Here is a 12,288-nt window from a genome sequence, read left to right as displayed (position 1 = left end):
ATTCAGATCTAGGATGTGCTATTTGAATGTTCCCTTTATTTTTTTTGAGCAGTATATTTTTATTTTCCTCCCTTTTATAACCTTCTGAGTCAATACTGCTGCAGGAGGCTGTCCAGGTTCAGAATGGGGCACTGGGTATGTACCCTCCAGCGCTCAACTGGCCCGCGGTAGTAGAGGCACCACGGGTCAGTCCTTTGCTGTTTCCGGCCCCGTGGGCCAGATCCGGCCACGGCCCTTGAGTTTGACACCCCTGCCTTAGATTAACAGATGTGTTTGTAATTTATAACAGAATCTCTCCGTATTAGAAAAGCTGATGGGATATATTGCTTTTCTCAGCGAAATGCATCGACCACTACACCAAGCAGTGTGTGGAGAACGCGGACTCGGTGGAAGGGGCCCAGAAAGCCGTGGACTCCCGCTTGGAGGGGATCGTGAACAAGATGTTTCAGCGCTGCTTGGACGATCACAAGTACAAGCAGGCCATCGGCATTGCCTTGGAGACCCGCCGGCTGGACATCTTTGAGAAGACCATTTTGGAGTCGGTAGGTGAACGCGAGATAGCAAGAGCATTAACATTACCTAAACACACTTGTAAGTGGATCACAAGCTTCCTAACAGACAGGAAGCAGCAGGTGAAGCTAAGAAAAATCACATCAGATACATGTACAATTAGCACAGGTGCCCCCCAAGGCTGTGTACTCTCACCACTTCTCTTCTCTCTATACACTAATGACTGCATCTCATACGATCCATCTATTAAACTACTGAAGTTTGCAGATGATACAACAGTGATCGGACTCATTCGAGACAATGATGAATCCGCACACAGACGGGAAGTTGAACAACTATCCTTGTGGTGTGACCAGAACAATCTAGAACTGAGCACACTCAAAACCGTAGAAATGGTGGTAGACTTTAGGAGAAACCCTTCCACCTCACACAATACTAGACAACACAGTATCAACAGTAGAGACCTTCAAATTTCTAGGTTCTATCATATCTCAAGACCTAAAATGGTCACCTAACATCAAAAACATCATCAAAAAAGAACAACAAAGAATGTTCTTTCTGCGCCAGCTCAGGAAGCTCAAACTGCCCAAGGAGCTGCTGATACAGTTCGACAGAGGAATCATTGAGTCTGTCATCTGCACCTCTATAACTGTCTGGTTTGGTGCTGCAGCCCAACAGGACCGACACAGGCTTCAGAGGAGAATCAGAACTACAGAAAAAACAATTGCTGCCAACCTGCCTTCCATTGAGGACCTGTACACTGCACGAGTCAAAAAGAGGGTGGAGAAAATATTTACTGACCCCTCACATCCTGGACACAAACTGTTTCAACTCCTACCCTCAAAACGTCGCTACAGAGCACTGCACACCAAGACAACTAGACACAAGAACAGTTTTTTTCCGAACGCCATCATTCAGCTAAACAAATAATTCCCTCAACACTGTCAGACTTTCTACTAAATCTGCACTTCTATTCTACTAGTTTTTCTCATCATTCCTTTCACCCATTTCCTCCCGTGTTGACTGTATGACTGTAACTTGTTGCTTATATCCTAAGATTTTTATTAATATTGCTTCTTCATTGCTTATTTGACCCCTATGACAATCATTAAGTGTTGCCCCACATGATTCTTGACAAATGTATATTTTATTTTATGTACGCTGAGAGCATATGCACCAAAACAAATTCCTTGTGTGTCCAATCACACTTGGCCAATAAAATTCTATTCTATTCTATTTAGACTTGTATACCGCTTCACAGTGCTTTACAGCCCTGTCTAAGTGGTTTACAGACAATCAGCCCCTTCCCCCAACAATCTGGGTCCTAGTTTTACTGACCTTGGAAGGATGAGTCAACCTGGAGCCTACTGAGATTCGATATACCAAACTGCTAGCAGCTGGCGGTCAGCAGAAAAATAACATGTCCCTCTTTTCTTTTTTCTTTTCTTTTCTTCTGTTCTTTTCTTTCTTTCGACAGAACGATGTTCCAGGAATGCTGGCCTACAGCTTGAAGCTGTGCATGTCTTTGATGCAAAACAAACAGTTCCGCAATCAAGTTTTGAGAGTTTTGGTAAAAATTTACATGAACTTGGAAAAGCCCGATTTCATCAATGTGTGTCAGGTGGGTTTGTTTGTTTGTTTGTTTATTTATTTGTTTGTTTGTTTATTTGTTTGTTTATTTATTTATTTATTCATTCATTCATTCATTCATTCATTTATTTATTGAATTTCTATGCCGCCCCTCTCCAAGGACTTGGGGCGGCTCACAACCTATACAATATACAATACACAATATCTTTATCCAATTAACTAATTAAAAATCTAAAAAAAAATCTTAAAAAAAGTGTAGATGTTTGTGCAAAAGGTGGAGATGGGTGGGTGAGCTAGAGAAATTGTCATTGGGTGTATGGGTAGCCTCGACTTAACAACTGCAGTTCAGTTCAAGATCTCCGTTGCTAAGCAAAACAGTTGTTAAATGAGTTTTGCTCCATTTTACGACCTTCTCCCATTCATTAACTGAATTGTTGCAGTTGTTAAATTAGGAACATGGTTGTTTAAATGCTCGTTGCAAAAGGGGATCCTATGACCACCCAGGACATTGCAACTGTCATAAAGGGGAGTTAGTGGCCACGCATCTCAATTTGGATCATGTGACCAGGGTGATGCTAAAGCGGTCGTAAGCGTGGGGAAATGGCCATAAGCCACTGTTTTTCCATTGCTCTTGTAATTTCTCCTGCAGTGTCTCATTTTCCTGGATGACCCACAAGCGGTGAGCGACATCCTGGAGAAGTTAGTGAAGGAGGACAACCTCCTCATGGCCTACCAGATCTGCTTCGACCTGTACGAGAGCGCCAGCCAGCAGTTCCTCTCCTCGGTCATCCAGAACCTCCGCAGTGTTGGCACCCCCATTGCTTCTGTGCCCGGATCTACCAACACGGGGACGGTCCCTGTGCCCGAAAAGGAAGGGTAAGACCTTTAGCCTTACATAGCTGTCATGCCTTTCCCTTTGAAGATACTACTACTACTAGTACTACTACTACTACTACTACTAATAATAATAATAATACTGTAATAGTTTTATTTATTTATTTATTTATCTATTTATTTATCTATTTATCTATCTATTTATCTATCTATCTATCTATCTATCTATCTATCTATCTATCTATCTATCTATTTATTAGATTTGTATGCCGCCCCTCTCCGAAGACTCGGGGCGGATAACAACAATGAAAAGACAATGAAAATAAATCTAATATTAAAAGACAATCTAAAAAACCCCAATTTAAAGAACCACTCATACATACAAGCATACCATGTATAAATTCTATAAGCCTAGGGGGAAGTGAAATTTCAATTCCCCCATGCCTGACGACAGAGGTGGGTTTTAAGGAGCTTGCGAAAGGCAAGGATAATAATAAATTATTATTATTATTATTATTATTATTATTATTATTAATTAGATTTGTATGCCGCCCCTCCGAGGACTCAGGGCGGCTCACAACAGCAATAACAATACAATACAAATCTAATATTAAGAAAAACAAGTAAAAACCCATTATTACTAAAAACAATCAATGCTACACAATCACACCACACTCAGCAATATATTGTTAAATATAAGATGGATTTAGGATTAGGATCGCATATTCTGGGGACATACAGTGGTACCTCAACATACGAGTTTAATTTGTTCCAAACCCGAGCTCGTAAGTCAATCAACTCGCATCTCGAACGAATGCCTTTAGACTTTGTTTTTCGCGCCGAGATAACCGGAAGCAAGGAGATTCTTGCGCCACCTAGTGGAAGCTCGGCTCGTATCCCGAACAGAAATTTCGCTCGCATCGCGGCTCGTAACTTGGAATACTGGCATGTGGAGCAGCTCGTATCTAGAGGTACTGCTGTACTAGCACACGTGGTGGCCGTGCCCAGAAGTAAGAAAATATGGGGAAAAGAGTCAGGAATGGGTAAAGCCGGTGATTCTCAACCTTTCTAATGCCGCGACCCCTTAATACAGTTCTTCATGTTGTAGTGACCCCCAACCATAGGTCTACCCTCAGGAAGGCCAAAAATCTGCACGCACATACGTGTAGGAACTGACAGAGGGCAACACTTCATGTGCTCTCAGATGTGACTCCCATCAGATCCGCCATCGTGGCCTTGGGGCATTTTGTAGAGCGGCCACAGTGCAAACGAGGATCTGTTTTGTTTTTCCAGAGAGTCGATGGAGACCGAAGAGAAGAAAGGCAGCCCCGTTGCTTCTGTGAAGTCGGCTCAGACGGTAAGTGTCCCGGTACGAAATCTACCCCCTGCCTAGATGGATTCCTCTCGGTGGTGCCACACAGCCTGCTCGCAATGCATCCAGTAGACCTCGGCGTAATCCCCAAAATTAGGCCCAAAATTTCCGTTGCTGAGCAAGACGATTATTCAATGAGTTGAAACCAATTTCAGGACCTTTTCTGTTTTTTTGCCCAAGTTGTTAAGTGAATCTCACGGTTGTTAAACAAATCTGCCTCCCTACACTGACTCTGCTCGTCAAAAGCTGGCTAGGAAGGTTGCAAATACAAAGAGCAGTCACATTGCACCCAGGCTGCAGCAACTGTTGTAAGTCATGCCAGTTTCCAAGCATCATGCTCTCTACATGGGGCTACCTTTGATGAGTGTTCGAAAACTGCAAATTGTGCAAAATGCAGCCGCGCGAGCTATTCTGCCTCCCAAGGACAATCCCATCTGTCCATCCATAACCCCGGGGGGGAGAATCATTGACCCCCTCAGAGAGGGTCTGCAACTTGGGCGTCCTCCTCAATCCACAGCTCACATTAGAGAACCATCTTTCAGCTGTGGCGAGGGGGGCGTTTGCCCAGGTTCGCCTGGTGCACCAGTAGCGGCCCTATTTGGACCGGGGGTCACTGCTCACAGTCACTCATGCCCTCATCACCTCGAGGCTCGACTACTGTAACGCTCTCTACATGGGGCTACCTTTGAAAAGTGTTCGGAAACTTCAGATCGTGCAGAATGCAGCTGCGACAGCAGTCATGGGCTTCCCAAGATATGCCCATGTTACACCAACACTCCACAGTCTGCATTGGTTGCCGATCAGTTTCCGGTCACAATTCAAAGTGTTGGTTATGACCTATAAAGCCCTTCATGGCATCGGACCAGAATATCTCCGGGACCGCCTTTTGCCGCACGAATCCCAGCGACCAGTTAAGTCCCACAGAGTTGGCCTTCTCCGGGTCCCATTGACTAAGCAATGTCGTTTGGTGGGACCCAGGAGAAGAGTCTTCTCTGTGGCGGCCCCGACCCTTTGGAACCAACTCCCCCCAGATATCAGAGTTGCCCCTACCCTCCTTGCCTTTCGCAAGCTCCTTAAAACCCACCTCTGTCGTCAGGCATGGGGGAATTGAAATTTCCCTTCCCCCTAGGCTTATAGAATTTATACATGGTATGCTTGTATGTATGAGTGGTTCTTTAAATTGGGTTTTTTTAGATTATTTTTTAATATTAGATTTGTTTTCATTGTCTTTTCATTGTTGTTAGCTGCCCCGAGTCTTCGGAGAGGGGCGGCATACAAATCGAATAAATAAATAAATATGGTGGGGCTCCCAAGAACTGCCCATATTTCAGCATCTGCACTGGTTGCCAATTGGTTTCCAGATGCAATTCAAAGTGTTGGTTATGACCTATAAAGACCTACATGGCATTGGACCAGATTACCCATGGGACCGCCTTCTGCCACATGAATTCCAGCGACCGGTCAGGTCCCACAAAGTCGGCCTTCTCCAGGTCCTGTCAACCAGACAATGTCAGGGCTAAGGGGAAGAGCCTTCTCTGTGGGGGCCCCGGCCCTCTGGAATCAGCTCCCCCTGGATATTCGCACTGTCCCCACCCTCCTTTCCTTCCATAAGAGTCTAAAGACTCATCTATGCCACCAGGCTTGGAGCCATTAGACTCTAGGCCCCTGGCCGACGAATGACATGTATGTTGTTGTTGAGTGGGTATGATTGATTTTTAATATAATGGGGATTTTAGTTTAGATTAGTGGGTTTATATTAATTGGATGTGGATTTGTATCGCATTGTTCTTTTATATGTTGTGAGCTGCACCGAGTCCTCGGAGAGGAGCGGCATATAAATCCAATCAATCAATCAATCAATCTGCATTTTGATCATGTGATCACATGGAGATACCACGATGGTCATAAGTGCAAGGCCCGGTCAGTGCTGTTTCTAAGAGAATGGTCAGAAATTGAGGTTTACCTGTATTGGGATCTTTTGAATGACCCTCAATTGGCTGAGTACAGACAACACTCCAGAACTGTAAAACTGTGGTTGGTAATCGTAGTTCTCTGGGTTTCTTTCATTCCACGTTCTTCCAATTGCCTCCTTCATCCAGTAAGGTCAGGCTCCTTTACTCAGGGGTGGTCATTTTCAGGAGATTCTTTGAACTCATTCTCCCCCCTATCCTGCCCCACATCTGAGCTTCAGGAAGGCCATCAAAATAGGAGTAAGAATAGAGATAGAATAGAATATAGAATAGAATATAGAATAGAATAGAATATAGAATAGAATAGAATATAGAATACAGAATAGAATACAGAATAGAATATAGAATAGAATATAGAATATAGAATAGAATATAGAATAGAATAGAGCTAAAATAGAATAGAATAGATATTGGAATGAAGAAAAGTAGAATAGGAATAGAATAGATAGGAATAGAGCTAGAATAATAGAATAGAGCTAGAATAGAATAGGAATACGAATAGATTAGAATTAGGATAGGATAGAATAGATATTGGAATGAAGAAAAATAGAAAAGAGCTAGAATGAGCTAGAATAGAATACAAAATAGAATAAACAGATAGGATAAAATAGAATAGATATTGGAATGAAGAAAAATAGAATAGAATATAGAACAGAATATTACTGTAGACCATCCATAACAAGCCACACCTATGCAAAGGTGCGTTACATCTTATACATTTGTCCACCAATTGGGTGGTAGCCCATTCTGTAGATTCACGATGACTCAGCATTCTTTTCTTGTTACAATCATTACAGTAATTATACTCCTCCTTCCTGCATTTGGAGTTTTACATCAGGTCAATACTAATCCTGAACATCCTCTTGAGGTGTGGGGATCTGTGTCTCATTTGACTTCCTTCATTGTTTGCCACAATTGTGAGTTGGTTGTTAACCTTATAGAAAAGAACATGGAAGCGACTCTTGAGTCGATCAATGCTGGAGGGACATCGAATCCCAGTGAATTGAATGAGATCAATAACCATGTTTGTTTGTTCCTTCCCATACGTAGAGTCCAGGAACGAAAGACCAGATTCCAAAAATGATCAAGATTTTAAGTGGGGAGATGGCCATTGAATTGCACCTCCAGTTTTTAATACGAAACAACAATACGGACCTCATGATTCTAAAAAACACAAAGGTAAGGCCTCACGGGGGTGTCCCCCCGCCCCCCATGAAACCCTACTCCCTTCTACCTAGTTTTGTTTAAAACATCTACAAGAAAATCACCAACCTGAAAGAAAACCAAGTGGAGGATTCCTTTCTTTCCCTACTTCTTCCCAATGGTATACCTGTATTTCAAATGTAGAATACAATGACTTCTTTTTATGGGAAGTCAAAGAAAATCTGACAGCAGCTCTTAGACTTATCCCTAAGTACGTTGGTCGTTCATGTCGTCTTGCCCACATAGAACCAACCAGTTGAATGTTGGTGAAATTCTTGCTTTGGAGAAAAGTTTCAAGATTCCCTAGGAAAGAAATCAGAAAGAAATCAACTCAACCCTGATAAGACGGAGTGACTGTGGGTTTTGCCTCCCAAGGACAATTCCATCCGTCCGTCCATCACCCTGGGGGGGGAATAATTGACCCTCTCAGAGAGGGTCCACACCTTGGGCGTCCTCCTCGATCCACAGCTCACATTAGAGAATCATCTTTCGGCTGTGGCGAGGGGGGCGTTCGCCCAGGTTCGCCTGGTGCACCAGTTGCGGCTCTATTTGGACCAGGAGTCACTGCTCACAGTCACTCATGCCCTCATCACCTCGAGGCTCAACTACTGCAACGTTCTCTACATGGGGCTACCTTTGAAAAGTGTTCGGAAACTTCAGATCGTGCAGAATGCAGCTGCGAGAGCAGTCATGGGCTTTCCAAGATATGCCCATGTTACACCAACACTCCGCAGTCTGCATTGGTTGCCGATCAGTTTCCGGTCACAATTCAAAGTGTTGGTTATGACCTATAAAGCCCTTCATGGCATCGGACCAGAATATCTCCGGGACCGCCTTCTGCCGCTCGAATCCCAGCGACCAGTTAAGTCCCACAGAGTTGGCCTTCTCCGGGTCCCATTGACTAAGCAATGTCGTTTGGTGGGACCCAGGAGAAGAGTCTTCTCTGTGGCGGCCCCGACCCTTTGGAACCAACTCCCCCCAGATATCAGAGTTGCCCCTACCCTCCTTGCCTTTCGCAAGCTCCTTAAAACCCATCTCTGTCGTCAGGCATGGGGGAATTGACATGTTCCTTCCCCCTAGGCTTATAGAATTTATACATGGTATGCTTGTATGTATGAGTGGTTCTTTAAATTGGGTTTTTTAAGATTATTTTTTAATATTAGATTTGTTTTCATTGTCTTTTCATTGTTGTTAGCCGCCCCGAGTCTTCGGAGAGGGGCGGCATACAAATCGAATAAATAAATAAATATGGTGGGGCTCCCAAGAACTGCCCATATTTCAGCATCTGCACTGGTTGCCAATTGGTTTCCAGATGCAATTCAAAGTGTTGGTTATGACCTATAAAGACCTACATGGCATTGGACCAGATTACCCATGGGACCGCCTTCTGCCACATGAATTCCAGCGACCGGTCAGGTCCCACAAAGTTGGCCTTCTCCAGGTCCTGTCAACCAGACAATGTCAGGGCTAAGGGGAAGAGCCTTCTCTGTGGGGGCCCCGGCCCTCTGGAATCAGCTCCCCCTGGATATTCTCCGGGTCCCGTCAACTAAACAATGTTGCTTGGCGGGACCCAGGGGAAGAGCCTTCTCTGTGGCGGCCCCGGCCCTCTGGAACCAAGTCCCCCCAGAGATTAGAATTGCCCCCACCCTCCTTGCCTTTCGTAAGCTTCTTAAAACCCACCTCTGCCGCCAGGCATGGGGGAACTGAGATCCTCTTTCCCCCTAGGCCTTTACAATTTTATGCATGGTATGTCTGTATGTATGTTTGGTTTTATAATAAGGGTTTTTAACTGTTTTAATATTGGATTGTTTATATGCTGTTTTTATTACTGTTGTTAGCCGCCCCGAGTCTGCTGAGAGGGGCAGCATACAAATCCAATAGATAGATAGATAGATAGATAGATAGATAGATAGATAGATAGATAGATAGATAGATAGATAGATAGATAGATAGATAGATAGATAAGAGTTCCAAGTGAGTTAGGTCACTCAAGATCATCTCACTCTCTTTTTTTTTAATCTCAAGGACTAGATTTCCAGAAAATCCCGGATAATGATTTAAACTGAGTCCTACACACACACATACACTAAGTTCAACATTTCCGCAGCTTGGCTTAACTTGAGTATGGGAAACATTCAGAAGAACCCAAGACCCAAACTTCACACATACCTGACACAATAGTTATTTGGGTCTCAGATCTTTTTGCCATGAGGATAACTTATGATTTTCTTGTGAAATCAATCTGGTTTAAGTCCTTAAAAGTGTTATCCTTTAGAACAGAGGTCCTCAAACTTGGCAACTTTAAGACTTGTGGACTTCAACTCCCAGAATTCTCTAGGAGTTGAAGTCCACAAGTCTTAAAGTGGCTAAGTTTGAAGGCCTCTGCTTTAGAAATAGGCGTTCGCCATTTTGCTTGGTCTATTTACAAATGCAGGTTAATTCTTCAATTGTCCACTCCATCTGCCATGAAAAGTCAGGCTGCTTTGTGTAACTTGATCAGTGTTACTCAAATCTTGGCAGTTTTAAGATGCCTGGACTTCAATTCCCAGAATTCCCCAGCCAATATAGCATCTTAAAGCTGCCAAGATTGAACAGTACTAATCTTGATGCTCGATAAGTCCAAATTAATCATTTTTTCCCCTTAGAACAGTGTTTCCCAACCTTGGCAACTTGAAGATATCTGGACTTCAACTCCCAGAATTCCCCAGCCAGTGTTCACTGGCTGGGGAATTCTGGGAGTTGAAGTCTAAATATCTTCAAGTTGCCAAGGTTGGGAAACACTGCCTTAGAAGAATCATTTCCTATTTTTTAATTGAATTGTCCATGCAAAACATTATTATTATTATTATTATTATTATTATTATTATTATTATTATTATTACTATTATTATTATTATTATTATTATTATTAATTAGATTTGTATGCCGCCCCTCTCCGCAGCGTATAAAATACGGTGCTGCTGTAAAGTAATTGTGATGGACCATTTTTAGCCCAACTACAGAAAATTGCATCCTGAATTTTCAGTTTTCAAAAACGGACGTCTCCAAAATTCCCACAATTTTCTCCTTTGAACTCCTTCGTTTAGCTTTTCAAGGTGCAAGAGAGACCCAGGCCCTGTATTTGCAATTCATATTTTGGCATCTCTGTTGAGCCCTTTGTCCTGTTGTGACCTCCTGCTCTCTCATTTTTCTCCAGGATGCGGTGCGGAATTCTGTGTGTCACACCGCCACCGTTATCGCCAATTCTTTCATGCATTGTGGAACCACCAGCGACCAGTTCCTTAGGTAATGGCACGTAGCGGGGCAGGATACGGCGTGTTGGACCGATGGGCAATAGATTGGCAAAGAAGGAAGCTTACACTTTGCATGTGAACCAGGAACAGATTTGCTAGGAACTTCCGAGTGTTGCATGGGTCAGGTCTGTCTGTACAGTGATGGCGATCGTTTTTTCCGTCGGGTGCCAAAAGAGCTGCTACACATGGCAGGCTCATATTTAAATGGTTGTCCACTAGGACTCCATTTAAATATGATGTCGTGATTGCATTTTTCATTTTTGAGTTGCTCAGAGTCCAAAACTAGTAAAGCCAAAGAGATAAACTCTTCGGCCTCAATCCCTAATATCTAAGCACTGTTTGCCTCTTCTAAAGAGCCCAGATTTAATTTTCCATTTTCTTTCCACAGAGATAATTTGGAGTGGCTTGCGAGGGCTACTAACTGGGCCAAGTTTACTGCTACAGCCAGCCTTGGTGTCATTCATAAGGTAATAAAAACTGAGCTTTTGGTTCCAGTACATTTGATCCCCCCCCCCCCCCCCCCACACACACACACAACTTCTCTCAACCTCTCAGTTGTTCATGAATGATTGAAATCCTCTTTACCTTCAGATTGCAATTCTGATCTGGCTTTCAGGCAAGCAATCAAATATTAAGTGTGCGAGAGATCTTTCCACATGATATGTAATTAGAGTACTGTACCCTTTGGGTTTTATTGCACACCATTTGATCATTTGGGAACTTCACATTTACCCTGGAAAGAAATTTTACAAGTCCACGCATTTATATCTGCAAGGATCCGTGGAGAATGAGGAAAAAAGTTTTTAATGTGCCAGTTGTGATTGTTAGGAGAAAGCTTATGGTTATAAAGTACAATAGAATCGAATAATAGAATACAATAGAATTGAATTGAATCAAATAGAATAGAACAGATATTGGAAAATAGAATTGAGATTGGAATAGAATAGAACAGAACAGAATAGAACAGAATAGATATTGGAAAATAGAATTAGAATGAATAGAATAGAATAGAATTAGAATTAATAGAATAGAATAGATATTGGAAAATAGAATAGAATTAGAATTAATAGAATGAATAGAATAGAAATTGGAAAATAAAATAGAATTAGAATTAACAGAATGGAATAGAATAGAAACATTTAAATATGTTAAAGGGTTAAATAAGATTCAGGAGGGAAGTGTTTTTAATAGGAAAGTGAACACAAGAACAAGGGGACACAATCTGAGGTCAGTTGGTAAAAGATCAGAAGCAACGTTAAAAAAAACATATTTTACTGAACGAGTAGTAGATGCTTGGTAGTAGACGTGGTTGGTAAATCCACAGTAACTGAATTTAAACATGCCTGGGATATATCCATCCTAAAATAAAATACAGGAAATAGTGTAAGGGCAGACTAGATGGACCAGGAGGTCTTTTTCTGCCGTCAATCTTCTATGTTTCTAGAACAGAATAGATATTGGAAAATAGAATAGAATTAGATGTAACTTGTTGCTTGTATTCTTAAGATTTATATTT

The 12,288-nt window shown here is 42.4% G+C and overlaps 1 protein-coding gene across 1 annotated transcript in view; it reads left to right on the top strand.

The window, feature by feature from the left end:
* Positions 1 to 12,288, top strand: part of PSMD1 (proteasome 26S subunit, non-ATPase 1) — a 130,284-nt gene that overhangs the window by 10,397 nt on the left and 107,599 nt on the right. Inside the window, exons 6-12 of the mRNA XM_070753819.1 lie at positions 337 to 542; positions 1,988 to 2,131; positions 2,750 to 2,976; positions 4,228 to 4,291; positions 7,327 to 7,455; positions 10,676 to 10,764; positions 11,161 to 11,239. Of these exons, the coding sequence (XP_070609920.1) occupies positions 337 to 542; positions 1,988 to 2,131; positions 2,750 to 2,976; positions 4,228 to 4,291; positions 7,327 to 7,455; positions 10,676 to 10,764; positions 11,161 to 11,239 (938 nt within the window). The remainder of the gene's footprint in view (positions 1 to 336; positions 543 to 1,987; positions 2,132 to 2,749; positions 2,977 to 4,227; positions 4,292 to 7,326; positions 7,456 to 10,675; positions 10,765 to 11,160; positions 11,240 to 12,288) is intronic.

Source organism: Erythrolamprus reginae, chromosome 5 (assembly GCF_031021105.1).
Source record: "Erythrolamprus reginae isolate rEryReg1 chromosome 5, rEryReg1.hap1, whole genome shotgun sequence".
In the NCBI taxonomy this organism is placed as follows: domain Eukaryota; kingdom Metazoa; phylum Chordata; class Lepidosauria; order Squamata; family Dipsadidae; genus Erythrolamprus; species Erythrolamprus reginae.
This window is presented reverse-complemented; position numbering and strand designations above follow the sequence as displayed.